Raw genomic sequence first — 26,243 nt, 5'->3', positions numbered from 1 at the left:
AGCGGTTCAGAGGCGGAGGACACGCCATGGCCTCCTACTTTGGGAGGAAACAGGCTTAATTTCCTCCTCTTTATCCCACGGACAATGGCTTACTTACGTGTGGGACCAGCAGGGAAAATAGGCTGGGCAAGGAACAAAAGGGACAGCCCACAGCCTGGTACTCTATAGATGGTTTAATTATGCATTACATAGATGGCAGAACAATTTTGTAGTTCTTTTGGGATTGAGGGAAAGGAAAACTTGTTCTAGAAGAGGATAAATAATGCCTAGAGGGAGGAACTGAGTGATGCCGCCACATTACCTTCCAAGTGAATGGAAAAAAGTGTCCATGGAACAGAGAGAGCCATTTGAATAAACAGAGAGGGAACACTGTGACTCACTCTGTCTGACGCCAAGGGGAGTTGAGGGAAGGAGCCAAAATCCAAGCTCACAAATCACCCAATCCAAAGGACACAACAAAGGACTTCTTGTAATCAACTGATTTGTGAGTTAATAGGAAAAACATAGTGTTGGTCAATGTTTCCCCAAGTCCAAATCACATTTATATTATTTTGTAGATTCCCTTTTGGGGCAACTTTTAAAACATGTTCTCTTCATAGCAACAGTTCAAGACATTCACCTTCACATGGATACCAGAACTAAAGCCTGAATTTCCAACTAGTGACTGCAAAGCTCTATTGGACAAAGTATGGTATAGTGATACTGAAATGCTTCCTGGAAAAGAACTCTTGCTAATTAACCTTTTTAAGATGACCCTTGTTATTGCCCAGAGCATGGAAATCCGATAATCAAATCATCTCACAGTCTGACTGGCTGATAAAATCTCAGATGTTAGGTACTAATGCAGGTTTGAGGTAAGTGCAGTCACGAAATGGATGGCCTGTTTTTTGTACCATTACTGCAGAAATGGGTTCTGGACATTCTGTGCCAGACTAAGACATCTAAGTGAATATAATGTTTACATCAAGGGCTTCATTCAGGTAAGATGGCCCACCTGGAGGGTTTGACATTTGGCAATTTAATCAACAATGCTTGAACTTACTAATGCATTTTTATTATTATTATTATTATTCTTACGACCTTACATATCAGTGCCTTCATTGGCAACATACACATCAGTGTGGGATTTTTCTGTGGAGAACTGCTTACACTGAGATAAGAGTTGCCATACTTTACCACTGCATGTTCTGCATGCATTGCATATTTCTGTGGTCACTGTGCATGTGAGCTAAGTAAGAAATATTTGTGTCATGCATGGTGTGAATTGGACACCCTTTGCTCTAATGAAATCATCAAAAAAATACAATTAAGAATCTTGAAAATCATTTTAGCAGACCTGAAGGTAAACCACTAAATTTCCAATATAAACGGCTGTAGATCCAAACATATACTCTGCAGAACTTAATACACAAATTCTGAGGGCAAACATGCTATTTCAAAGCTTGTGCAAAAGTGCTAGTGCATACAGCATCAAGGCACAATGTACTGGGTGGTGCTTACCTTCTGATCCACAATTGAGCAAGAAATTTGTTTGATGTAGGCCAGGTCTGCAGTCTGGGGTAGAAGCACAGATTCTCTAGTAAGCCCAATCTGTATCATGAAGGAGACACCGGCTGGTGCCGGAGGCCCAGACGTTATTCCAGATGCCCCGCCGGGACCCGGTGCAACCCCCATGTCCACTGTAGGAATCCCTGGGGTTTGAGAGTTATGGACAGAAACCGGTGTCCCCTGCTGCATCACCACTGACCCAGGTGGAGATGGACCCCCCGGGGGGAAGAAGACCTGGGACATGGGTCCCGGAGACATGAAGGGACTGACGTTGGCCATGCCGAAGAGTCTTAGACAGTCAAGAGATAAGACTGGGTAGTGTGAGGCAGCAAACTCACCTACACACACCAGCAGTCACTCACTCATCAATAGTGGCCGTTCTTGCTGTGTGTCCCCTGTCTACTAGAGCTTAAAAACAACTGATCCCTTTCCAGGAAGTGTCTCTTCTTTCTTCTCGCCCTTCCTTTCACGGAAAGCTCCTCTATACAGCTTTCATTCCAGAGAAGGAGCAAGTGAGAAATACAGATAAAGTTTAGCTTTGAAACTAAACGTCCTCTCTTCCTCCTCCTCCTGCTGCTTCCTGTTCCCTCACTACTCCAAAGCAACTTTGAAGAGGAAAACGTCCAAACTTCAACCAAACACACTGGAGACAAAAAATAAACTGTAACAAATGAGATAAGCAAACAAACACCTATAGCAGTAAGTCCGTCAACTCAAGATGGCCTCCAAGTACAGGAAATAAGCTGGAGAGAGCTCCTGGTTAGGCTTGCTTTGCAAGTCAGACTGTGTTTCAGTTTCTTGTCGTGTTGAGCCGTGTCTGCTGTGCCTCAGTGAGAAAACTACCGAGGACACTCCCTCTTCCCCCTGCCTCCACCTCCCTACTGTCTGAACCTTGCAGAGCCCTGGAGGAAGTGATGTGATTGACAGATCTCTCAGCCAATCAGCAGGAGAGAGAGCTGTAAAAGAGAGGCTCTGTGAGATCATGCATATCCACTTCGGTCTCCTCCCAGTCCCACATACAAATTCTTTCCTCCCTCTCAACTTTTACGTCTTTCTCTTTGTGTAACAGTTTGCCTTTTTTACTCCCCCACCCTGGAACAAATTTGTCCTCCTCTTTTTTTTGCCTGGGGTCCCACTTGCACTCTTTTCCCAATCACTCATTCTTACTCACTCTCTTTCCCCAGTCCCCTATTCCGCATGTCCCAAATGATAGCCAAATACCTGATTTGTGTGGCATAAGCATGGCTAAATTATCAACCCACGTGCAATCCTAAAGCCAGAATAATTTTAAATAAGATAAGGAGTTCTGTATTGTTTTCCTTTGAGTTGATGAAGGGAGTGTCAGTTCACTAATAACAGACAACATTGCATTAATCAAAAAACTTTTGAGACCTCAAAACAAAAAAAATGTGTTTGTTAGTTTATCAAAATAAGCTGTTGTGAAAAGCAACATTACATTTTATCTTTTTACAAAAATAAATAAAAAATAACAAATTTTAAAACAAATTTTAAAAAGTAAATATTCTTGTTTAACGGTTTCAGGTTTTTGAAAATAATCAGTCAAATCCATGAATTCTCTCTCTACCTGCTGTTGCTAGTTGGTGGCAGGTTTTGAGAGTAGGGAATTTTCACATTCAAGAGCCTTTTTTAAAGCTACTTTGTGCAAAATTAGTTCTTATAACTTCTTAATATTTAATAAAACGTTTTTTTTTCTGAAAAGACTGCATTTTCTGCGAAAGTTGTCAAATTTAGCATATAGGTATTGTTGACATTTAAATGTTGGTGCTGTTGTGTTAAAGTGTATTTCAGACTTACAAATGTTTGTATATTTGTAATAACGAGTTGTTTTTGCAGCTTAGTTTCAATAAATGGTAATTCTGAACTAAGTTCTGACGTACAATACTTACAGTATGTTTTACATAATTCAACACTTCTTTTCTTTAGATAGATAGATAGATAGATAGATAGACAGACAGACAGACAGGAAATGTGGTAAGTATTAGTTAGTTTAACATTCTGTATACCCAAAGGCACTTTCAGAGACAGCAGAGTTCAGACCAGACAAGGATGAAATGTCTGTACAAAACCATGTTTTTATTTAGTTGTTTTTGGATTTTTTTTATGACATACAACACAAGACCTGCAGAGTAAACAAAATAAAAACACATTAAAAAAAGAAAGAAAGATGTATTTCGATACAAGCTAGAAAGCAGTTCAAAAATATGTATAATAAAACAAAATAAATAAAAGGCTGGCCTTTTTTATCCCTTGTAGTTAGAGGATATAGTTTGAATGCAGCTTAATATGATGTACAAAATATCACACAGTGATAAATTGCTTTTAAAAAATAAAAACACTTAACAAAAAGTCATTTTACTTTGGCTGTGGACTGAAACTTTTTCTTTTTTTTTTCTTAAATTTTCATACAATTTTCAGTTGTTTAGGCTTTTGCACAATCACAAGCAAGTCTTAAGCCTAGCAAAAAAGGTACTACGGTCATCTTACACCTTATTACTAGTAATCATAATAATATGTCTAGTAAAGAAAAGCAAATAAGTGAGAAAATGGGAAAGTTACATTTTGCATTGGCAGCTTTTCAAACATATAAACATTTTCGGTTTCTTTCAATTTTTACTTTTATTTTTATTTATACACATATTCGTCCTCTCTCGGTAAGGAATGTGTTTTGTCGTTGTAATTTCAAGACTCGTATTGCATCGAGGGGTGCGTAAATAGAGGTGTACAAAAGAGACAGCAGGACTCGTCTAAACACCCATGCAATCGGCAGTCTTTGGAAGAGAACGTAACGATGCAGCAATACATGATGAACCGAACCGTTTGCGTGATCCTACACATGTAGTGTAGCATAAAGCTAACCGTTAGTGTGCCGTGCGAAGTTACTAGGTAAGAGGTAAGCAGCAAAGGATTATGGATTCCACTGAACGCAAGTCTGTGGTTATGTGACATTCACTGACTAGGCGAATAGCCCAAAATAAATCGGTAGTCTCGACATTGGACAAGTGACACGAGACATAACCTTGTACTTTAAAAAAATAATAATAATAATCACTCCAACAGGTTTTCCTAGCCAAAAATCACACCCCCAAGTAGGAAACCTTGTTTTCCGAGTTGGATGGATTGAGGCAGTCTGGTTAAGAACCGACTTGGCTCCATTATGCAAGTGCGCTCTTTATGGCCCATCAGTCTTTTTGTCGCTTCTGGGCACTTGTCTATGACCATGGAAAACCAGTAAAGGATAAAAATAAACCCCACAAAACGGAAACTGGCTAATACAAGATGTGACCTTTGATCTCCAGACCTCTCCCTCCGATAAAGAAACCTAAAGATCAGATTCAGGTCTGATTCTTCATCTCACCTTGGTTTCCCCCATCAGGTTTCAGAGTTGCATCTTGGATTCCTTGCTTAGCCAATAAGAAGCAAGGTGCCCCACTTTTATTTTCACTTAAAGAGCTCTTTTCTCTGGGCTATTTTACTCTGAAACACCTTGCATTGACTAACAGCACAAAACCCATCAAGAGGACTTTTTGAATTTGTCCAAGTTTCACCGCTGGGCTTTGACCTCTTTGTAATCCAAATGAAAACTGGGCGGCACTAGTTTCTCATCACTTAAAATGTCCTTTCAAGCTTTGCTTCGCTCTCCACTTTTGGGTCGAGATCACAGATGTCTAAAAACTCAGAAATCAACAATACACTTTGTACTGAAACACTGGAACTTGTAGTTGGTTGAATTTTTTTTATTGGCGACAATCCCCAACCAAAGAACCTCCAGCGTGGATATAGAGTTTATCGTCTTAAAAATACCCTGACAAAACCTTAAAAGCTACTTGGGCACACCAGAAGTACTTTGAAATTCACACTTGCTGTATTTCTGAAATGCCAAAGAACCGTACGTGATGACTCTGAGGAATGGCAGGCATCAACCGAGATTTGATACTTTACGACCCTCGTCGTGAACAGGTCCCTGATTCAGAGGAGATCTTAGCACCAAGGTTGTGAAACAAGTGTGCTATGTACAGCGCATCCCGCTTATATACAAAAATCAGTTACGCATCCAACTGCAGATCTTCCCAGAGAGTCTTCCGACCGATACCGAACACTACAATAAATACACTACTCAACAGTCACCTGACTATTACGGATAACGCCACCTGATTGGATATGAATGAAGACGGCGATTGCAAAATGCTTGTGCTAGCACCGTCACAAACGCACACACACAGATACACGTGTTTGGTTTTAGTTCAAAGTGTACTCGTCATACGAATGAAATGTGTTGAACTGATTATGAAAGGCTGAAATACTAAGGCTCTTAGCTGTGAGGCTAAAGGTAAAGCTGTGTTGTACTTGCAGCTAAAACCCAACCCCCCCAAAAAAAAAAACTCATCTAAAGCAGTCTTTGGAATGAAATGCATTGATCGCCTCACGTTACCATGCAACAGTTACGCGAGGACATTAATTCACAGATTAGCACTAATGCAATTTGCATTGAGAAAACGTTCAGGCTTGGGTAATGTCTTGTTTACCAAGAGCCTTCAAATTCTCAACCTAAACCGAGCATGAAATTAAAATCCAGGGTGTGTGTTGTGTTAAGGTGTGTTTGTGTGGGTCCATCCGTCAACAGATTGGACATCCCTCGCAACACACTGTGCAGGTTATTAGTAGTGTCATCTAAAACTGAAATTAGGACATGAGCAGCAAACTCATTAGTATTAAAAGCAGTAGAGTTTGTATCACATCAAAAATGATGGGTTATTGGGTCGTGTGCCTTTAACACAGTTGTTAAACGTTGTTCCCCTCGTTTAGTGAGTGAGTGTGTGTGTGCGGATACTCGGCATTTCACTCTTTCGGCCCAGTAGTGAGGGTGGATCCCCTGAGAAGAGAAAAAAGCAAAAGTTAGCTCAAGGCAGAAGGCATCACGTGTGAACATACATGCACAACTACGACTACTAACAAGGTGCTGCAAGCAATTTTAGCCTTTTTGCTGACTTGCGCCAGACATTAAAGACTGAACTAGACCATAAGGACAACTTTTTCACTGCTGAATCTCCAGTGACATGGAAAAAGTTGATACTGTGTGTTGAGTACTGTGAGTGAATTGAATCTGAAGAGATAAGAGAGATTGTGTAATGTAAAATTACAGCAAGAAAATGCTGAGTTGACCTCATGGCTGCAGACAAAAACATACATGACTAACAGCGTAGTCCGATTCACAAACAAGTGACTATTTTGGGCCATTCTTTTAATTAAAGGGGATATAAAATGCATTTTTAAATGTATTTTGTTGGCGCTGATAGCCTTGTGGCAGTGCCACATGCAGCACCACTGCACTAAGGGCGTCCCGAGTTCGAATCCCATGTTTCATAAGAGTAGGAAAGACTAAAAATTTGAACAAGAACACTTTGATTCTCCAATTCATGACATAAAATCGAAAGCTGCGGGAATGAGTAAAACTATGCGATATATGCGCAATTCCACACCGAAATTCAAGACCTGATTAAACATATTCTGTTATACAGAGATTTGTAAAATAAATGTCCGTGACTTCTCCAAAATTTTACCAGGCCTGGAAATTGCGGTTTTAAAATTCCATGACTTTTCCAGGTTTTTCATGATCGTACGAACCCTGGATAGTTCACACAAAATGAAAATTCTGCACAAAACGTATTCTCGTAACTTCATAAAATTACATTTGAGCCACTGATGTCACATGGACTATTTAAATGATGTCCTTACTACCTTTCTGGGTCTTGAACGTTTCAGTTGCGTTGCTGTCTATGCAGGATCAGAAAGCTCTTGGATTTCATCAAAAACATCTTAATTTGTGTTCCAAAGATGAACGAAGGTCTTACGGGTTTGGAACGACATGAGCGTGAATAATTAATGACAGAATTTTCATTTTTGGATGAACTAAACGTTTAAATGGACCAAATCGCATACAGCACCCTTTTAACTTCTAACTCTTAATCCAGTTTTACTGTGTTTGAATATGCATTTACCAGTGAGAAAATCAAACAAAGATCTTGGCGAGCGCGTCAGCCCCTGCACTGGCGATGAACGGCTGCGAGGGGTGGAAGGCCACGTCATGAATGGCCTCATCGTGTTTTTTCCTGTGTGCTGTGATCTCCTGCACACACGTGCGATTGTCCAGCATCCACAAGCGCACAGAGCAGTCATGACCTGAGAAAAACAGAAATCACATAATATTGCTACAGAGATTTTCCCATTTCCGTGAGAATGTGGTCTGTTGACGTGGATATGCTCAGAAGGCTTCAGTTGGCATGTTGTTTTGCTTTCTGATGTCGCAGACTGCGTGTTCGTGTATATTTACTTACTGCCGGAGATGAGGTAAGTGCCTTTAGGGTCTGTGGCAAGACAGGTCACAGCATCCAGGTGAGCCACCATGGAATGAATCACTTTCCCTTTGGCCAAAGCGAGAGGGAGGAGGAAAGATTAGGTCATGTGGGATATTTTTGATACACAATATTGTTTTGAAACGGTCTAATATTCCAAGCTCTGGCTCAACCAATAGGCTAACATTGTGTAAAGTTTGTGTTCCTTAATTAATTAAGATTTCTAAAACTGGGATTCATGAGGGGAAATAAAAACATATATTTTATTTGTTTAACCAAAAACAGAGCAGCTTGACCATGCAAATTTGTTTTTAAATTATTAAAATATTAACCTATTTTATATTATTGTAGGGATTTGGCTAACAATAAATTTGAGAATCCCTGCTTTAAAGTATTGCTGCTATAGGAAAAGGCTTTTAAAAAATCTAGATAAACCTCACTAGATGACTAGTTAACCATCGTGACTCATCCTCAAATTACACAATTTACCTTTAAGACAAATTCCATTATGAACACGGAAAAAAAGATCAATAAAAACATCCTAATGTGCCTGAAAACAAAACCACAGGTAATGCACGACTGGGTTCACGTTCCAGATGTCTTTTTTTTTTTTTCGCTGGCTAATCTTTCACACCAGGAATGTTATTCGCTTCTCTTCAAGTGCTCTTGCTATATAAACTGGTGAGAAAAGGTTGGTGTCTGGCACCGATTCGATTGAGGTTTTTTATACCGGAGGTTCTTTTTTAACTGCTTTTTTATTGTGACTGCACCGTAGGAGAGTCAAATGCTTTGCTGGTGTATTTACAGTTCCCACAGCGCACGGCTAGAAAATACACCGTGTTATTATGAGCCTCAAAATTGCTACAGGCTCTCCAACACACACACCTGTCTTATTGTCCAGGAAGCGGATGGTGCGGTTCTCGTGGGCTGTAATGGAAATCGGTTGGGTCGGATGGCTGACCACGCGGTTAATCAGCTCGCTGCCTACAGGGGGCGGTAAAGAAAACACAATATTTCATTATTGTACAACAGACTTCAAGTCGACATGAAATAGCAATTATTAACCATTTTACTTTTGTAATGTGATGTGTGGAACCATTATTTTCAACTTATGTCAAGAACTGTATCATCCACTTTGATGTACTTTTAAATATATATATATATATATATATACTGTATATCAGAGGTGGGAGTAAGTCACACATGTGCAAGTCACAAGTAAGTCTCAAGTCTTAACCTTCAAGTCTCAATCAAGTTCAAGTCAATTTTTGTGAGAGTCAAGTCAAGTCAAGTCAAGTCACTGCTTTATGTCAATCAATTCAAGTCAAGTCGTAGCTTGGGTCAAGCAAGTCACTGTCAAGTCATACAAATGTTTGATAATTTAACTGAATTTACATATTAAAATAAGTTAAAACTACAGTAATTATGGACTATGGGAGTTTTATTTGCAACAAAAAAATTGCAATATGCATTTTGTCCACATATACCCGAGTTCTTAATACAATAAAAATCTAAAAATAAATACAAATTTAAACTACATAGCCTAAAATGTAAATGTAACTGAAATTAGGCCAACATAAAAGCATGAAAAGTATTTAGGTACAGCTGTTTCGATATGCCTCAAACATTGCAGAAAACCATGAAAATGTATTAAACATTTCAAGTATAATGGTTTCTATGGCACCAAATGGAACACATCCTTAAGTTAGATCCTTCCTTTTTAACAAAAGAACAACAACAAGAAAAATTATTAATAATTGAATCACACAAATCTTGCACCTGTTTATCAGGTGGATTGACTATTGTACATTATTAATCTGTGTGTGTGAGTTTGTTAATATTTGTGAGTGAAAGTGTATTGTTTGTTTGCATGTGCATGGTTGTGCTTGCAAGTTTGAGTTTTTGTTTTGATTGTGTATGCATGGTTGGGTTCGCAAGTCTGTATGATTTTTTTTTTCTTTGTGTGTGTGTTTGTGTGTGTATGTATGTGTATACAATATTTATGTGCATCCCCATAAACTATCCATAGGCTTTTCACTCAAAGTCTAACACTGAAGACCAATTATTAGACACTTTACACATGCAAATACTAAGTGTTATTGCAAAAAAAAAAGCAGACATTTCCTTTTAAACAGTGAATAACCATTTACAATGCATTGCACTTGCAAAAAAAAAATAATTTGATAGTGCTCACAAACTGTATTTTAATGCAGCCAAATTCTCAATAAAGCTGTTTTCACTGGTATATTTTTCTGTTTTCTGTTTTAATATGAAATAGTGACTAGAAAGCGGCCCATTAAGACTACACAACCAGCTCTCACTTATGTTAATCTGCACAAAAATCCTGATTCATAATCACGACGTCGTCTAATGAAATCAAATACACATAAGATAAAGGGGGTCTTAGTATAACACTTTATACTATGGTTCCTTTTCTTAAGATTAGTTACCTACAGTAGTTTAATTAACATGAAATAACAATGAGAAATACAGAAAAATACTAATGCATTTATTAATCTTAGTTAATTTCAATATTTTCTCATACATTATTAAAATAAAAAGTTTGTCTGGCAAAATTTTACCAAAATATTTAATGGAACTGAGCTAACATGAAATAACAATAAACGGTTTCATTTTTATTAAATAAAGTTAATTTAAAATATAAATACTATAACAAATGTATCGCTCATTGTTACAGTCAGTTAAATTAATGGAACCTTATTATTCCTTATAAGTATAATTTCTCGAATCAATTCATTCATATCATATGAATAAGATCATTCAATTTATTTAAAGCAATTTTCACACATTTTTAAGATTTTATTAATTTAAATGACTTTTCCCAAAATGGCAGACTAATAAAGTACTAAAATAATCATTTTGATGACATGCAAGTGCATTACCAAGGCACTTACCATCCTTAGCCTGGTTCTCCAGGACCATGATGCTTTGCTCTGTGTTGAGGTCATAAAGCAGAGTCTCGCCCCCATCGAAGGACACAACAACCTGGGACGGGTCAGAGTTTACAAAGGCAACCGAGGTGGGAGTGCCATGTTCTGAAAGACAGACAGGCAATGAGAGGGACAAACAGAAAAGACAAACAATCCGAACGCACTAGGTATTCTCCTCACCTTTCTCCTTGTTGAAAACAGACACACACGGTGAGGAATTATGGGGGTCCCAGATCCGCACAGTCCCATCTGCAGAGCAGGAGGCCAAACGCTTCAGGCTGGAGGAGTAGGCCAAACCCCACACTGCGTCCTCATGGCCCGACAACACGCTAGTGCTCACAAACTGTATTTTAATGCAGCCAAATTCTCAATAAAGCTGTTTTCACTGGTATATTTTTCTGTTTTCTGTTTTAATATGAAATAGTGACTAGAAAGCGGCCCATTAAGACTACACAACCAGCTCTCACTTATGTTAATCTGCACAAAAATCCTGATTCATAATCACGACGTCGTCTAATGAAATCAAATACACATAAGATAAAGGGGGTCTTAGTATAACACTTTATACTATGGTTCCTTTTCTTAAGATTAGTTACCTACAGTAGTTTAATTAACATGAAATAACAATGAGAAATACAGAAAAATACTAATGCATTTATTAATCTTAGTTAATTTCAATATTTTCTCATACATTATTAAAATAAAAAGTTTGTCTGGCAAAATTTTACCAAAATATTTAATGGAACTGAGCTAACATGAAATAACAATAAACGGTTTCATTTTTATTAAATAAAGTTAATTTAAAATATAAATACTATAACAAATGTATCGCTCATTGTTACAGTCAGTTAAATTAATGGAACCTTATTATTCCTTATAAGTATAATTTCTCGAATCAATTCATTCATATCATATGAATAAGATCATTCAATTTATTTAAAGCAATTTTCACACATTTTTAAGATTTTATTAATTTAAATGACTTTTCCCAAAATGGCAGACTAATAAAGTACTAAAATAATCATTTTGATGACATGCAAGTGCATTACCAAGGCACTTACCATCCTTAGCCTGGTTCTCCAGGACCATGATGCTTTGCTCTGTGTTGAGGTCATAAAGCAGAGTCTCGCCCCCATCGAAGGACACAACAACCTGGGACGGGTCAGAGTTTACAAAGGCAACCGAGGTGGGAGTGCCATGTTCTGAAAGACAGACAGGCAATGAGAGGGACAAACAGAAAAGACAAACAATCCGAACGCACTAGGTATTCTCCTCACCTTTCTCCTTGTTGAAAACAGACACACACGGTGAGGAATTATGGGGGTCCCAGATCCGCACAGTCCCATCTGCAGAGCAGGAGGCCAAACGCTTCAGGCTGGAGGAGTAGGCCAAACCCCACACTGCGTCCTCATGGCCCGACAACACGCTGCTCTCCACGCCTGGATCTGAACACATTCACACACAACATTTATGACTAGCTCTGTCTAATGTGTTGCCAAAATTCATTTATAGTCAGCGCCCTCTAGAGAACTGTCTTTCAGTCACATTGCAAATGCAGTATTAGGTAGACTTGCCATAATTGTCATAAGGATCCACATTAAGGTCTGGAATCTTCCAGCCGCGCACGGTGCCGTCCAGACCCCCGCTGAAGCACGATTCTCCTTCCTCCCCCATAGCCAGAGAAAGAACAGCACCACTGAATCACACACACACAAAAAACATATTAAAAGACCACAACAAAGTGGTACTGGTAGTGCACTCACACTTTGATACATATTGTGGTGCTGACTCATTTCAATATTAATATGGAAATCACTCAAATATCATCCTATGTTTGAGATTTGCTGCTCAAGAAAAAAATCTTACAATCAATTTTGAAAACAGCGGTCTTAAATATTTTTGTATTTTTCAACATGTTTTTATGAATAGAAAGTTAAAAACAGTATTTATTTGAAATAGAGATATAACATTCTAAATATCTTTACTGGCACTTTTGACCAATTTAATGTATTCTTTTATATAAATGTATTAATTAAAAAAAAAAGAAAAAAAGAAAGAAAGACAGAAAAAAAAACATATTACTGACCCCAAACCTTTGAATGGCAGTGTACATTTATAATTAATTATTATTCAATATTAATTAAATGAGAATTAATGAAAAGTTGAGTATTTCAACCCAATGTCCTGTTTTTGTTTCAATAGAGTATGTTTTATTATTTTACTCTGTTAGTTTCAATTACAGATGGACAGATTTTAACTAATGCAGATATTTAACTAATTTGTCTAAATAAATTTTTAAAACTACACTAAAACACCAACACTAAACTCATGCTACAAGCAAATGTTGGCATTAAACATTACAATGTACAGTATGAAAAATGGATGTTTTGGAATTTGCCAAAGATTACATTTAAAAGCTCAATTATTAGTCACTTTTTTCAATTATTTTGTCAATTTGTCCATTTTTATCTCACATTTCTGACTTTTTCCTTGCAATTGCGAGTTTATATTCCGCAATTATGGCTTTATAACTCACAATTTAGAGTTTAGATCTTGTAAATCGGAGTTTATATTTCTGAAAAAAAAAAGAAGTCTAAATTGTGAGATGAAAAGTCGCAATTACTTTTTTAAATTCTTTTATTCCACGGCTTCCATAAAGATAAGCTAAAGTAAGTGTTAAATCAAAGATAAAGCAAAAGCAATTTAAACAAATATAGGGAAAACGAGCATGCACAATTAAATTTACAATCTCTGCTGCTACCAATACTGATAAAGGAAAAAAAATAAATAAAAAATACGCTCACACTATGTTCACACCAAACGTGAATGTAAATATTCGTGCGAGTAGATTACATACAAAGTCAATGCAAAGACGCGAATAGAGGCAAATGACGCAATGAATGACGCAAAATGCACGACACATTTGCCACGAACGCGTGATATTCGCCTCAATCGCATCTTCCACGCAAACTGAAAAATTTCAACTCAAACGGAAAATTTGCATGATGCGTTCTCGCGCAAGCAAATCAGCAAAGAGCTTATTGTCACATCCGGTTAAATCAGAAAATGGAAGAGAGCTTTATTGTAGCCGTCTACGCACCCCGAAAAAATTATGTCAGTTAGGGCTGCACAATTAATCGAATGTGATTGTCATGCGTATCTTGTCAGTAAAGCCGGTTCTGTGATTAGTAGTAAATCTCCATCACTTGCTTTCAGATGGAGCAGCATTTACTACACAGAGCATTGCATTATTATATACTTTATTATAATAAAACGAACTCAGATAAACCACATATTGTCGTAGTCGTATGTTTATTAGTCACGTTGAATTAATGAAAGCAGTTAAATCTTCTGTTTATTCAGCAACCGCTATAGGGATTTCCTGGGTTTGTTCTGCGGGGTGTATTTGGAGTTTCAGCACAAGAGCGCCCTCTGGTCTTCGGATGGAGATTTACTACTGATCACAGACACTTTGATACATATTGTGGTGCTGACTCATTTCAATATTAATATGGAAATCACTCAAATATCATCCTATGTTTGAGATTTGCTGCTCAAGAAAAAAATCTTACAATCAATTTTGAAAACAGCGGTCTTAAATATTTTTGTATTTTTCAACATGTTTTTATGAATAGAAAGTTAAAAACAGTATTTATTTGAAATAGAGATATAACATTCTAAATATCTTTACTGGCACTTTTGACCAATTTAATGTATTCTTTTATATAAATGTATTAATTAAAAAAAAAAGAAAAAAAGAAAGAAAGACAGAAAAAAAAACATATTACTGACCCCAAACCTTTGAATGGCAGTGTACATTTATAATTAATTATTATTCAATATTAATTAAATGAGAATTAATGAAAAGTTGAGTATTTCAACCCAATGTCCTGTTTTTGTTTCAATAGAGTATGTTTTATTATTTTACTCTGTTAGTTTCAATTACAGATGGACAGATTTTAACTAATGCAGATATTTAACTAATTTGTCTAAATAAATTTTTAAAACTACACTAAAACACCAACACTAAACTCATGCTACAAGCAAATGTTGGCATTAAACATTACAATGTACAGTATGAAAAATGGATGTTTTGGAATTTGCCAAAGATTACATTTAAAAGCTCAATTATTAGTCACTTTTTTCAATTATTTTGTCAATTTGTCCATTTTTATCTCACATTTCTGACTTTTTCCTTGCAATTGCGAGTTTATATTCCGCAATTATGGCTTTATAACTCACAATTTAGAGTTTAGATCTTGTAAATCGGAGTTTATATTTCTGAAAAAAAAAAGAAGTCTAAATTGTGAGATGAAAAGTCGCAATTACTTTTTTAAATTCTTTTATTCCACGGCTTCCATAAAGATAAGCTAAAGTAAGTGTTAAATCAAAGATAAAGCAAAAGCAATTTAAACAAATATAGGGAAAACGAGCATGCACAATTAAATTTACAATCTCTGCTGCTACCAATACTGATAAAGGAAAAAAAATAAATAAAAAATACGCTCACACTATGTTCACACCAAACGTGAATGTAAATATTCGTGCGAGTAGATTACATACAAAGTCAATGCAAAGACGCGAATAGAGGCAAATGACGCAATGAATGACGCAAAATGCACGACACATTTGCCACGAACGCGTGATATTCGCCTCAATCGCATCTTCCACGCAAACTGAAAAATTTCAACTCAAACGGAAAATTTGCATGATGCGTTCTCGCGCAAGCAAATCAGCAAAGAGCTTATTGTCACATCCGGTTAAATCAGAAAATGGAAGAGAGCTTTATTGTAGCCGTCTACGCACCCCGAAAAAATTATGTCAGTTAGGGCTGCACAATTAATCGAATGTGATTGTCATGCGTATCTTGTCAGTAAAGCCGGTTCTGTGATTAGTAGTAAATCTCCATCACTTGCTTTCAGATGGAGCAGCATTTACTACACAGAGCATTGCATTATTATATACTTTATTATAATAAAACGAACTCAGATAAACCACATATTGTCGTAGTCGTATGTTTATTAGTCACGTTGAATTAATGAAAGCAGTTAAATCTTCTGTTTATTCAGCAACCGCTATAGGGATTTCCTGGGTTTGTTCTGCGGGGTGTATTTGGAGTTTCAGCACAAGAGCGCCCTCTGGTCTTCGGATGGAGATTTACTACTGATCACAGAACCTTGCTTCACTGAAAGATACGCATGACAATCGCAGCTTCTGCCTAATCGCGATTTATCGCCTTTGCGATTTAATTTAGATTAATCGTGCAGCCCTAATGTCAGTGTATATACAGTAGTAAAATGTAACACAAATTAGTGCAGGATTAATACTCATCCGCCTTTAGATGATGCTGTGAACTCAGACACGTCTGCGGTTGGCTATTTTCGGCATATTTGGGACTTCCACAACAGGTACAAAGCAGTGATCGTAGTCATCTCCACCATGGTTGATCACGCAATGTTTTTATTCTCGCGAGTGATGCGGAAAACATCCCGCAAGTAATCTAGAGCGAGTGACGCGATGCGCATATTCGCTTCGTGTTTGGTGTGAACACACCATTGAATATTCACCAATGGTACCAGTATAATGTGCATCTCTAGCTTCAGTTCATTTTTCAGTTCAGCTGCTACTTGGGAAGCCCACTAGGTTTTATAATGGAGCTTTAGCCTCATAATTTAGCCTCGAGCACTTGGCAGAGTATGTTAGCCACAGGTCATACCATTTAATTTTTAGAGAGCCGATCTCAGTCTAATTATAAACCTGTCCCACTCACCTGTGTGCTCTGAATGTATAAATGGGCTCAACGTCCAGCGCTGCATTTCTGTGAAAGCAAAAATGAGAGGCTTCCATGTTAGACAGCACTAAAATAATCTTTTATGGATCGATATTTCTAAATACACTTCCAGACACCTACACTAACACAATTATAGTAACATTCTTAGCATAGAGGGCAGTAAAATATAGATCTTCTCAGCCTTGTTTGTGTGTCTTGCTTTGGAGAAAAGATGCAGGGTTAGGATGTGCTTCTTACTTTTTGGAGTGCATTGCCTTGTTGAGGTTCCACAGCTTGAGCGTTCCGTCCTCAGAGGCGGACAGCAGCACGGCCTGGCTGGGGTGAAAGGTCAATGCTCGGATGGCGTCGAAGTGGCTTCGTAGTGTGAAGCGAGGGTTCCACGTCTTTTTGAACTCTTCTCGACTGTCCTGCAACTGATCATATCAAAGGTTACTATTCCTGGTGAAAAAGAACATTTTAGTATACATTTAACAAAAGTATTTTTGACAGAAATAATATCATTTTTAAAGAATATAGTGGGAAGTGAATGTAATGTTTTCAGTCACTTCAATTGCGTTTTGTATATACACCATTCTATATACTGCAGAAATAATTCTGACATACTATATGTCTCTCTAATGCTTAAAATTCACATTTGTTTGAAGAAGAAAGATTATAACTTATAACACTAACGTCAATGGTGAGGTCATTATCATTGGCAACAGTGAGGTCAGCTAGCTCTCCGAGGTTCATATCCCCTCCTCCAACCGCATCCAGAATGAAGACATCAGATGAGAAGCCAAGAGCTCCCCCTTGAGTTCATACAGATACACAACAATTCACAGAATGAACATGGAAAATTCAGCACAGACATTCTACAGATTCACAACGATAAACATAGTTGTTTATAAAGAAAAGCGGTTTAGAAAGAAACATTAAGAATATTGCCGTGATTAAAATGCATTTTTAATTTGCCAATTAATTTCCAAAGGATTGTGCAAGTATCATAATGATGTCTCTAGATAAACACACGCTTAAATTTTATTCGAAAAAAAAAAGTGACAGTTATAAAATCTAAATACTTAACACCATAATTTCTGGTTTAGGTTTTGGTCTATTTCAATAAATATATTTAAAAACCAATTGTACGATATGCATCATGTAGTTCTCACTACGATTTCACATTTTGGGGTTAAAAAAATGTAAATATTAAAGTTTATTAATAATCACTTTTAATCTATGACAGTTATTCTAAAATGACATAACATAACATAACATAACATAACATAACATAACATAACATAACATAACATAACATAACATAACATAACACAATAATATGGAAACGTGTCCACATTTTATTTTACTTAATGCATTAAACATTTTTTATCTATTGGTAACAATGATTGTTTGGTTGTTCTGTTTCCTTGAAAGAAAGAAAGAAAGAAAGAAAGAGAGAGAGAAAGAAAGAAAGAGAGAAAGAAAGAAAGAGAGAGAAAGAAAGAGAGAGAAAGAAAGAAAGAGAGAGAGAAAGAAAGAAAGAAAGAAAGAAAGAGAGAGCGAAAGAAAGAGAGCGAGAAAGAAAGAGAGCGAGAATGAAAGAGAGAAAGAAAGAAAGAAAGAGAGAGAGAGAGACAGAGAGAGAGAGAGATAAAGAAAGAAAGAAAGAAAGAAAGAAAGAAAGAAAGAAAGAAAGAAAGAAAGAAAGAAAGAAAGATGCATCACTCAACTTCATGCTTTGCATCAGACATGATGGATATTTAAACAAAGAAAGAATATTTAAATAAGTAGGGTTAAATGAGTCTTTTAATCTTTTTCAAAGCAAATAACTGAAAATATTAAGCTTTTTTTATGGTCAAAAGTGATCAGTTTGGGATCAGAACGTGCGTTCAGAGATTCTGATCTTACCCTCTCCGGAGCGCGTCTGGCCCGTGATAGAAGGAGGTGGAGCAGGTTTGGGAGGAAAATCTGACATAATGCCTTGCAACTTGTTCCGGCGGTTCTCTGAACCTGGGCAGAGAAAGCGAGAGAAGCAAACAAACCATCAGACAGAGCAGAACAAAACTAAATCCACCGCTGCCAGTCGCTCATCCTGTGGTACGATGACATGTTTGGAAGAGGTGAAGAGAATATCAGGGAAACAAACAAGTGTGCAGTGACGTGAGGACAGAATGGAGGTCCCTTCAACAGATTTTATCAACAGGAAGTTACAAACAAAAGCAAATTAAAAGAAAACAATGAGTGGTCACAGCATGACAATAAAGGGAAGGGAAACCCTCACATCCACTGTCAAAAATACATGCATGTATTTTTGCACAGTTCAACATATGCACAAATGTTGAACATACGGGCCTCCATACCTAATTCACGGCCGTCTCCAAATATGCGAGCTTCTCCCGCCCCTTCACCTTCCTCTCCTGAGCCCAAGAAATCAAACTCGCCCAGAGCGTCCTCAGAATCATCTTCGTCGTCATCATCCTCAGGGTCAAGATCTGTGGTCATGGGTTCTCCGCCATTCTACATGCACACAGGCGACACGCTGTTAGCAACAAAACAGGATCTGTGCGTGCAGACCTTATCTGCGTGTAAACACTCTGACCTTGCTCCTGGACTTCTTGCTTTTGCGTCCATCAATGCAGTCTGTAGTCATGCCCTGGAAGTCCTCCTCTTCATCACTGTCATCTTCATCGTCATCCTCACAGCCACGAAGGAAAGGAATTTTATCCAGGACAGAGCTGCCCATCCGCTCTTTAGAGCTCTCTTTTCCAGCACGGCTGCAGGAGAGAGATTTCTTCATGATTACCACAACTACATAAACAATAGTTTCAAAAATGCCCTTGCAAACACTTATATGATATTATAAGACCCCTCTCAAGTCTCTTGTGGATTATTGCTTGTCTAAACTGCTAGGAACAGTAATATGATACAGTACACAATGTTCAATTAGGAGTTTTGAACAGAAATTTATTATGAACAATTATAGTAATAAACAATCACTCTGCCAAGAAACATACTGCATTATCCTAACAAATCGCTGTATGCAGTTTCCAAGCAACACAAGTCAAAGTGCAGTCAAAGGTGTGTTTATAGCAGCCTTCAGCTGTGGGAAATCTGCTGAGTAAAATAAAACTAAATTAAGCATAAAAAATAAATAAAAAGCAACAACAAAAAAAACACACTGTAATGTAAAAAAAGAACAAAAACAAACCAGACAAAAATGCCAAAACAAAAACACTACTGAACATTACAATAAATAAAAAATAAACAAGAATCAAACAAAAACTAAACAAAAGAGGAACAAAACAAAAGTTCAAAACAATAATAGATAAAAAAAAAACACTAAATAGAACAAAACAAAACAAGAGGAACAAAAACACAAAACAATAATAGATCAAAAACAAATAACAAAAATAATTAAAAAAAACTAAATGAATAAAACAAAAACACTAAATAGAACAAAACAAAAGAACTAAACAATAATACAACAAAACAAAACAAAACAGAACAAAACAAAGCAAAATAAATTTTACAGCCTCTTTAATAATTTCTCATCCAATCAGAATTTAAAGTTGGAGTTGTTTCAGTCTGTTTTTATATCTTACTTATTACACAAACCAACAAATAAATGAATGCTAGTTGTTGTTTTTTTTAGGACCAAAGTGGTAAAACTAGCATGGTTTTGTAGGCAACTGGTTGCCTGGGACAACTGTAAATTATTTTATAATATTTGATCACAAAATGTGTGATTGTGATTTCAGAGGGCAAAATAAAATAAGATAATTTATTTTAATATTGATTAAGATTTCTAAAGATGACTTCATCAGCACGCAAACACCTACTGGACTGTATTTTGCTGACTTAATACCAAGATGTCAAAATGCGTGTTGCTCTAACCGTTTGATCTGCTCTTCTATCTGGCGCACTAGTAGTGACTCTCCTTCACCGTGAGGTTCTGGTTCTGTGGGCGCTTCGCTGGGAGGAGGCCCGTTCGCCTCTGGGCTGTTGCGACCCAGAAGAGAACGAACACGTTTGGAGCGCATGTCCAAGATGGTGTCGGAATATCCCACCTCCTCCAGGTACCTGCTCATGTACAGAAAAAAACAAAAAAAAACAAAAAAAAAAAACATGCACAGGGTCAGCACAATATTTTGATAAATAAATCTGAGAATAACTTCAAACAAAATACACTGACTTGCGCAGTAACTGACGGCCCTCCTTCCAAGGCATCTGATTGGTTGGTTCCGAATCTGAATCTGCAGGCCCATTGGGTACTGTGAGAAACAAAATGATGTCACTGAGCACAAAGTAGTAGTAGTATATTTTTATTTAATGCCATGTCAGCATCTTAGGCTATTTTCATGGCAAACAGAATAAAAAAAAATACAAGTATAACAAATACAATAAAAACCAGCAAACAAACAAACACAAGTTATTATATTATACAAGTTATATTTTTTACATTAACATGATCAAAATTCTAAAACTTTTTCTGGCAAAATTATACCAAATAATTATTTAAGTGCGTTCCACTGAGCACAAAGAAAACATATAACAAACAGCATACACTATTTGTTCTGGGCATGATAGATATGTTTTGGTAAATTTGAATCACATCACATGTCATAAGTGCATGTGTTTTTTGTGGTGTTACTTGGTTCAGCTTCTGTCTCTGGTTTCTTCTCTCCGGGGCTCTGGTCAGTCCCACTTTTCAGCTTCTGATGTTTGGCCCTGGGATCAAAATGACAAGATTATAAGTCATTAACAAACATACAAACTCGTGGAAACATACTCAGATGTCACAATGTGCTTCAGGATGGCATCTTCTCTTAAACAATTAAACAGAAAAAAATAAAACAAAAAAACAAAGCAGCATAAAATAAAAAAATATATAAAGCAATTTTATATAAATATAAAATATAAAGCAAAAAATGGAACAGGAAAAAAAAAAAAATATGAAAAACCCTAAACATAACAAACAAAATACAGAACAGAACAAAATTACAAAAAAATAGGAAAGAGAGAGATATAAATATGGTACGGATTCAAACGAGATACATCTGAGAGAAAATGAAAGGTTATATGCTGAAGCTCCGTGACCATACCACCACCAATGACATTCTGAGGGCAACGATTAACTAAAGGCCTGCAATTCCACAAGCTTTATTTTAGACTGCTGCTGACCGAGTGCCGACCAGAGTCATGAAAGGCAAATATGTTGATGGAAAAGAGGCTATAAAGTGGGAGAAACCACAAACCATTCATTTTCCAGTTTGTCATGGTTTAAAAGAGAGAAAACGAAGATAAAATAAATAAAAATTAGTCTAAATCGCCCCCTAGAGTCCACCATACATATCAATCAAAAATGTACATTTACAATATTATTAAGTATGCCAAATAATTAATTCAGCTCTATTCAAGCCAGGGATTTAACCTTTTAGGGATTTATTTTATTTTATTTTTTTAATGGAGCATGCTTCTATGGCTTTGACTAATACAATTATTGATTATCAATCATGTTTGCAGACATCACTACAACAAAATGTGCTGTTTTATGGCTGTTTTACATGTTGTTTTTATGGAGTGAATCTATGCTTTCAGGTAAATCAAAAATAGTGATTAGTACTGCTCAGCACAAAGGTTTGCACAGTCATATTCTTGTTTTCACTTCTCCTTGGCACAGAAATCAGTCACACACCCCCACACCATCGGTGTATCTCACACAACAGAACTGTATAGGCGTTGTACTCTACATAACACATTCAAAATAATAATAATAATAATAATAATGATGATTATTATTATTATTATTATTATTATTATTATTATTATTATTATCATCATCATCAATAACTATAAATAAAATATAATAGCTATTATTTTTAATATTGATAAAATCATACTGTTAATGTAAATCTATAAATGTTCATGTTTATTTTAAAATACTATATATTATTAAACTAATCATATTATTTTACTAAATCACCATATTATGAATACCACCTATACTATAATACATAAACTACCATCATTACTATTGTTATTTTCAACAACAAAAATAAATTAATAAATATATCTAAGAAATAGTTCTAATTATTGTTGTTGCTACTGAAAAACAATTATAAATAGATAATTCCACCACTATCCTTAATAATAACAAACACAAACTATCAATATTTTCAAAAACAAAATTAATCTACAAATAATATAAATTATCATTAATAAAATACAAAATAGCCATTATTACTATTGTTGTTATTATTATTATTAAGTTAATGTAAAATATTATAAATTTTATAACAAATAGAATTTTAAAACAAATATAATCTGTTTATTTAAATAATCTGAATCTGTTGATTTAAATATATAAACTATTATATAATGAATATATCCAGTACTATTAAAACAATAAATAAACTATTATCATTATTATTTACATTATCAATATTAATAATAAATATAACAATTTACAAAAGTAATCATTTCTACATAATATTAATTTATATTGTGCTTTATTTTGTCATGACTGCTATGTTTTCATTAAAAAATAGAGAGATTGGCTCCTAAAATAAGATTTTAAAATCATCCTTAAATCATGGAGACAAGGATTTATTTTTATTTTTTTTACCCAAAACAGGGACAATTCCAGCCACTAGTCCAGCCTCTATAGTTCTCTATTTGATCTTTTTTTGTTTTTTTATATCTTAATGTAGGTCATGTCTAGCCATAGATAACATTCGTTCAAAATCACTCCCTGTCTCCAGGGCTGACTTGGAGGAAAAGTAAAGCATGACAAGTTGGCACAGGTCCTCATGGAGACCGGCTCGACTGCGGCTGCCATGGTGTGGGCAGGAAACCTGTTATGGCAGGTCTTTGGAGCACTTTGACATTTTCACAAAGGCAAGTAATTGCCCATGTTTTCGGCCTTTTGAAACTGGGATACTTGTCACACAAATACTGAGAATCTGGCATCATTGTCAATCTAGAAAATAGACTGAGGAAATACACTTGCAATCTACCTATCAAAATATAGTTTTGGCACTAACAAAAAAGGAAAAAGCATAAATACGATGGCTTAGAATAGTTATGCAGCAAAAGTGTAATACTTCTATTCGAACAGAGAAGCTTAGCTACACAAGCTCAGTATTGTGTTGCTGTTCTGCAAAAAAAAAAAAAAGCACAATATTTCTGGTCATTGGAGGTTTAGGAAGTGGCCGGTAGAACCACACTGACACATTTATATGGCGGACCATTCCTCTCGTGACTTCCTGTGTGGGTGGGAATAGGTCAAGGGCACATGCAAAGTTTCTCTCCACATTAGCACCCCTTTGAGACTCACTCCAACAACTAGAGCAGCAGACGTTTTCTGGGACGAGTCTTTTTAAGAGTACATGAACCCACTGAACTCTTTCTTATGAAAATGACTAAGTGTTTTTATACCACTTCTGCTCAGTTAGATAGGAGAACCTTTGAGCCTCAGCCTTCGGTGAAGCTTAAATGCAAAAAAGGTTGTATTTTTACAATACAATGTTATATTGACATTAAGGGAGTTGACAGAGGTGAAGCTACCTGTTGTTTGACGGATGCATCTCTTGTGTAAAGATTCACATCACAAATGATATTTTGCTGACTGTATGTGGTAAAGATCAGTATTAGAGTACAGTATTAAACTACATGCAAGAATTGTAATAATGATGAACATATTGCTTGATAAATATTTATAGACTAGACAAGGCTAATTATAAAATGGATAGCTAGTGGTGATGGTGTCAAGTTTGTTTCTTCAAGTTTTTCCTCAAATAGTAGCTGAAAAATGACATCCCCTGAAAGGTTATAATCTATTAAAAGATCTAAACCCACTTTCAGTGATATATATATATAAAAAATTATGAGAAATATTGTACTAATGTTATTATACTGAAAAATAAATTGGGTATTTATTCAAAATAATAGACAATACAATAAGCAAAACAATAAGCTAGACACAGGTAATCACAAATACTTTTGGCTTTCATTTAATTTTAAATGAATAGTACACTCAAAAAACATTCAAGATATGGACGAGTTTATTTCTTCATTGGAACAGATTGAGAAATTTGGCATCACTTGCTAACCAATGGATCCTCTGAAGTGAATGGGTGCCGTCAGAATGAGAGTCCAAACAGCTGATAAAAACATAATTAATCCACACCACTCCAGTCCATTGGTTAACATTGTAAAGTGAAAAGCTACATGTTTATAAGAAACAAATCTATCAAGGTGTTTAAAACCATTGTTTCTGGACAAAATACCATAATCCATAATAGCTCCATGCCCTGTTGTCCTCTCACATCAAAACTAGGGTTGGGTACCGAAACCCAGTACCAATATGGCACCGGTACCCATGTAACCAGTATGTACTAGAACCGAATCAGAACGCAGATGTCGGTGCCTCATTTTGGTGCCATGCCTGAGCAATCGATTGAAATATTTGTCCTCTGGTTCTCCGAAACGGACGTAAGAAGCATCATCACCGGCACCGTACGTGAAAAATAATTTCCCGACTGAGAAAATGCATGTGCAAGCTCTAATAATACAAATCCAACAAATCTTTGTAGTAACGCGAGTGTCCATGTTGTTTTCACATTCTGACTTAAAAGCACATATCGGGAAATGAGAGAATCCGAGGAGCGCGTGAATGCAGTAATTACACTGGATATGGGGATTTTCTGTGCGAGGGCGCCCTCTGGCATCCAGTATGAATGAAACAGACATCATGTGTTTATAGTAATAGCCAATCCATCATTTTTGGGGGAATTTATTTATTTATTGTTTAATAAGTATCGGTTCAGGCACCGTTTAGGCACCGGAACCGTTTTAAAAGTATCGATTTGTCACCGGTATCGAAACGATACCAAACCCTAATCAAACTAGGGCTGTGCGATTAATCGAAATCGTCATAAAAATCGCGATTTGAGCTTGCGCGATTTCTAAATCGATTTATAGCAGGATTTTACGCACCCCCGACCTCCCTCTGTTTCACAGTCAACACATGGCTTTTTGGCTAGATTTAAAACAAGGAAAAGTGCACTTTTAGATAAACAAGGCAATAATAGATGGCACTCGTGGTAGTAGTTAAACGAAGTTATATTTATTGAGTTTAAACGTGAATATGTCTATAAAAGATTGTATTACTGTACTGTGATAAAAGAGAATCACAATGCTGAGAAAGCATTTTCAGAAACAACGTTTGGATTTGAAATCAAAGTAATGGATAAATGTTGTGTTTGTGGTAAACAGCCACGGATCAGGAGCGGACTGCAAAAGTGTCCTGTGCGAAAGCAAAATGAGTCCGTGCTGCTTCTGCACCGCATACACATACTGTATACGGACTGCAGACGGAGTACATGTTAACTTGGCGCAACAAATCTAGTTCAACATCTGAGGCAACGCCACAAAGAGCTCTATGAACAATGCATGGCAAAAATAAATCCCTGGACAGGGGATTTTATTTTATTTTTTCTGCCATATATGTCTATTCTAGAGACATTTTGTTACACCTTTACTTAGTGATTATTTTGCCTTATGTCTGTTCTAGAGACATGTAATTGGTTTTCTTTTGGAAAT

The 26,243-nt window shown here is 36.3% G+C and overlaps 2 protein-coding genes across 2 annotated transcripts in view; both read right to left on the bottom strand.

The window, feature by feature from the left end:
* The window catches only part of LOC107699228 (serine/threonine-protein kinase D2-like), a 41,799-nt gene extending 39,434 nt beyond the window's left edge, over window positions 1–2,365 (bottom strand). The window contains exon 1 of the mRNA XM_016500428.1: window positions 1,501–2,365. Coding sequence (XP_016355914.1) covers window positions 1,501–1,827 — 327 coding nt within the window. The 5' untranslated portion in view covers window positions 1,828–2,365. The remainder of the gene's footprint in view (window positions 1–1,500) is intronic.
* Window positions 2,366–3,639: 1,274 nt separating this feature from the next.
* Window positions 3,640–26,243, bottom strand: part of LOC107699208 (striatin-4-like) — a 26,575-nt gene continuing 3,971 nt past the window's right edge. The window contains exons 2-19 of the mRNA XM_016500405.1: window positions 23,409–23,494; window positions 21,292–21,368; window positions 20,833–20,911; window positions 20,535–20,720; window positions 19,240–19,414; window positions 19,001–19,157; window positions 18,549–18,650; window positions 17,334–17,452; window positions 16,899–17,074; window positions 16,641–16,688; window positions 12,445–12,566; window positions 12,265–12,315; window positions 11,051–11,167; window positions 10,835–10,975; window positions 8,805–8,903; window positions 7,902–7,988; window positions 7,566–7,746; window positions 3,640–6,439 (exon numbers count right to left, since the gene is read on the bottom strand). Coding sequence (XP_016355891.1) covers window positions 7,577–7,746; window positions 7,902–7,988; window positions 8,805–8,903; window positions 10,835–10,975; window positions 11,051–11,167; window positions 12,265–12,315; window positions 12,445–12,566; window positions 16,641–16,688; window positions 16,899–17,074; window positions 17,334–17,452; window positions 18,549–18,650; window positions 19,001–19,157; window positions 19,240–19,414; window positions 20,535–20,720; window positions 20,833–20,911; window positions 21,292–21,368; window positions 23,409–23,494 — 1,992 coding nt within the window. The 3' untranslated portion in view covers window positions 3,640–6,439; window positions 7,566–7,576. The remainder of the gene's footprint in view (window positions 6,440–7,565; window positions 7,747–7,901; window positions 7,989–8,804; window positions 8,904–10,834; window positions 10,976–11,050; window positions 11,168–12,264; window positions 12,316–12,444; window positions 12,567–16,640; window positions 16,689–16,898; window positions 17,075–17,333; window positions 17,453–18,548; window positions 18,651–19,000; window positions 19,158–19,239; window positions 19,415–20,534; window positions 20,721–20,832; window positions 20,912–21,291; window positions 21,369–23,408; window positions 23,495–26,243) is intronic.

Source organism: Sinocyclocheilus anshuiensis, unplaced genomic scaffold (assembly GCF_001515605.1).
Source record: "Sinocyclocheilus anshuiensis isolate Anshui unplaced genomic scaffold, SAMN03320099.WGS_v1.1 scaffold242, whole genome shotgun sequence".
Lineage (NCBI taxonomy): Eukaryota > Metazoa > Chordata > Actinopteri > Cypriniformes > Cyprinidae > Sinocyclocheilus > Sinocyclocheilus anshuiensis.
The sequence above is the reverse complement of the archived record's forward strand: the minus strand, read 5'-3'. Positions and strand labels throughout refer to the sequence as shown.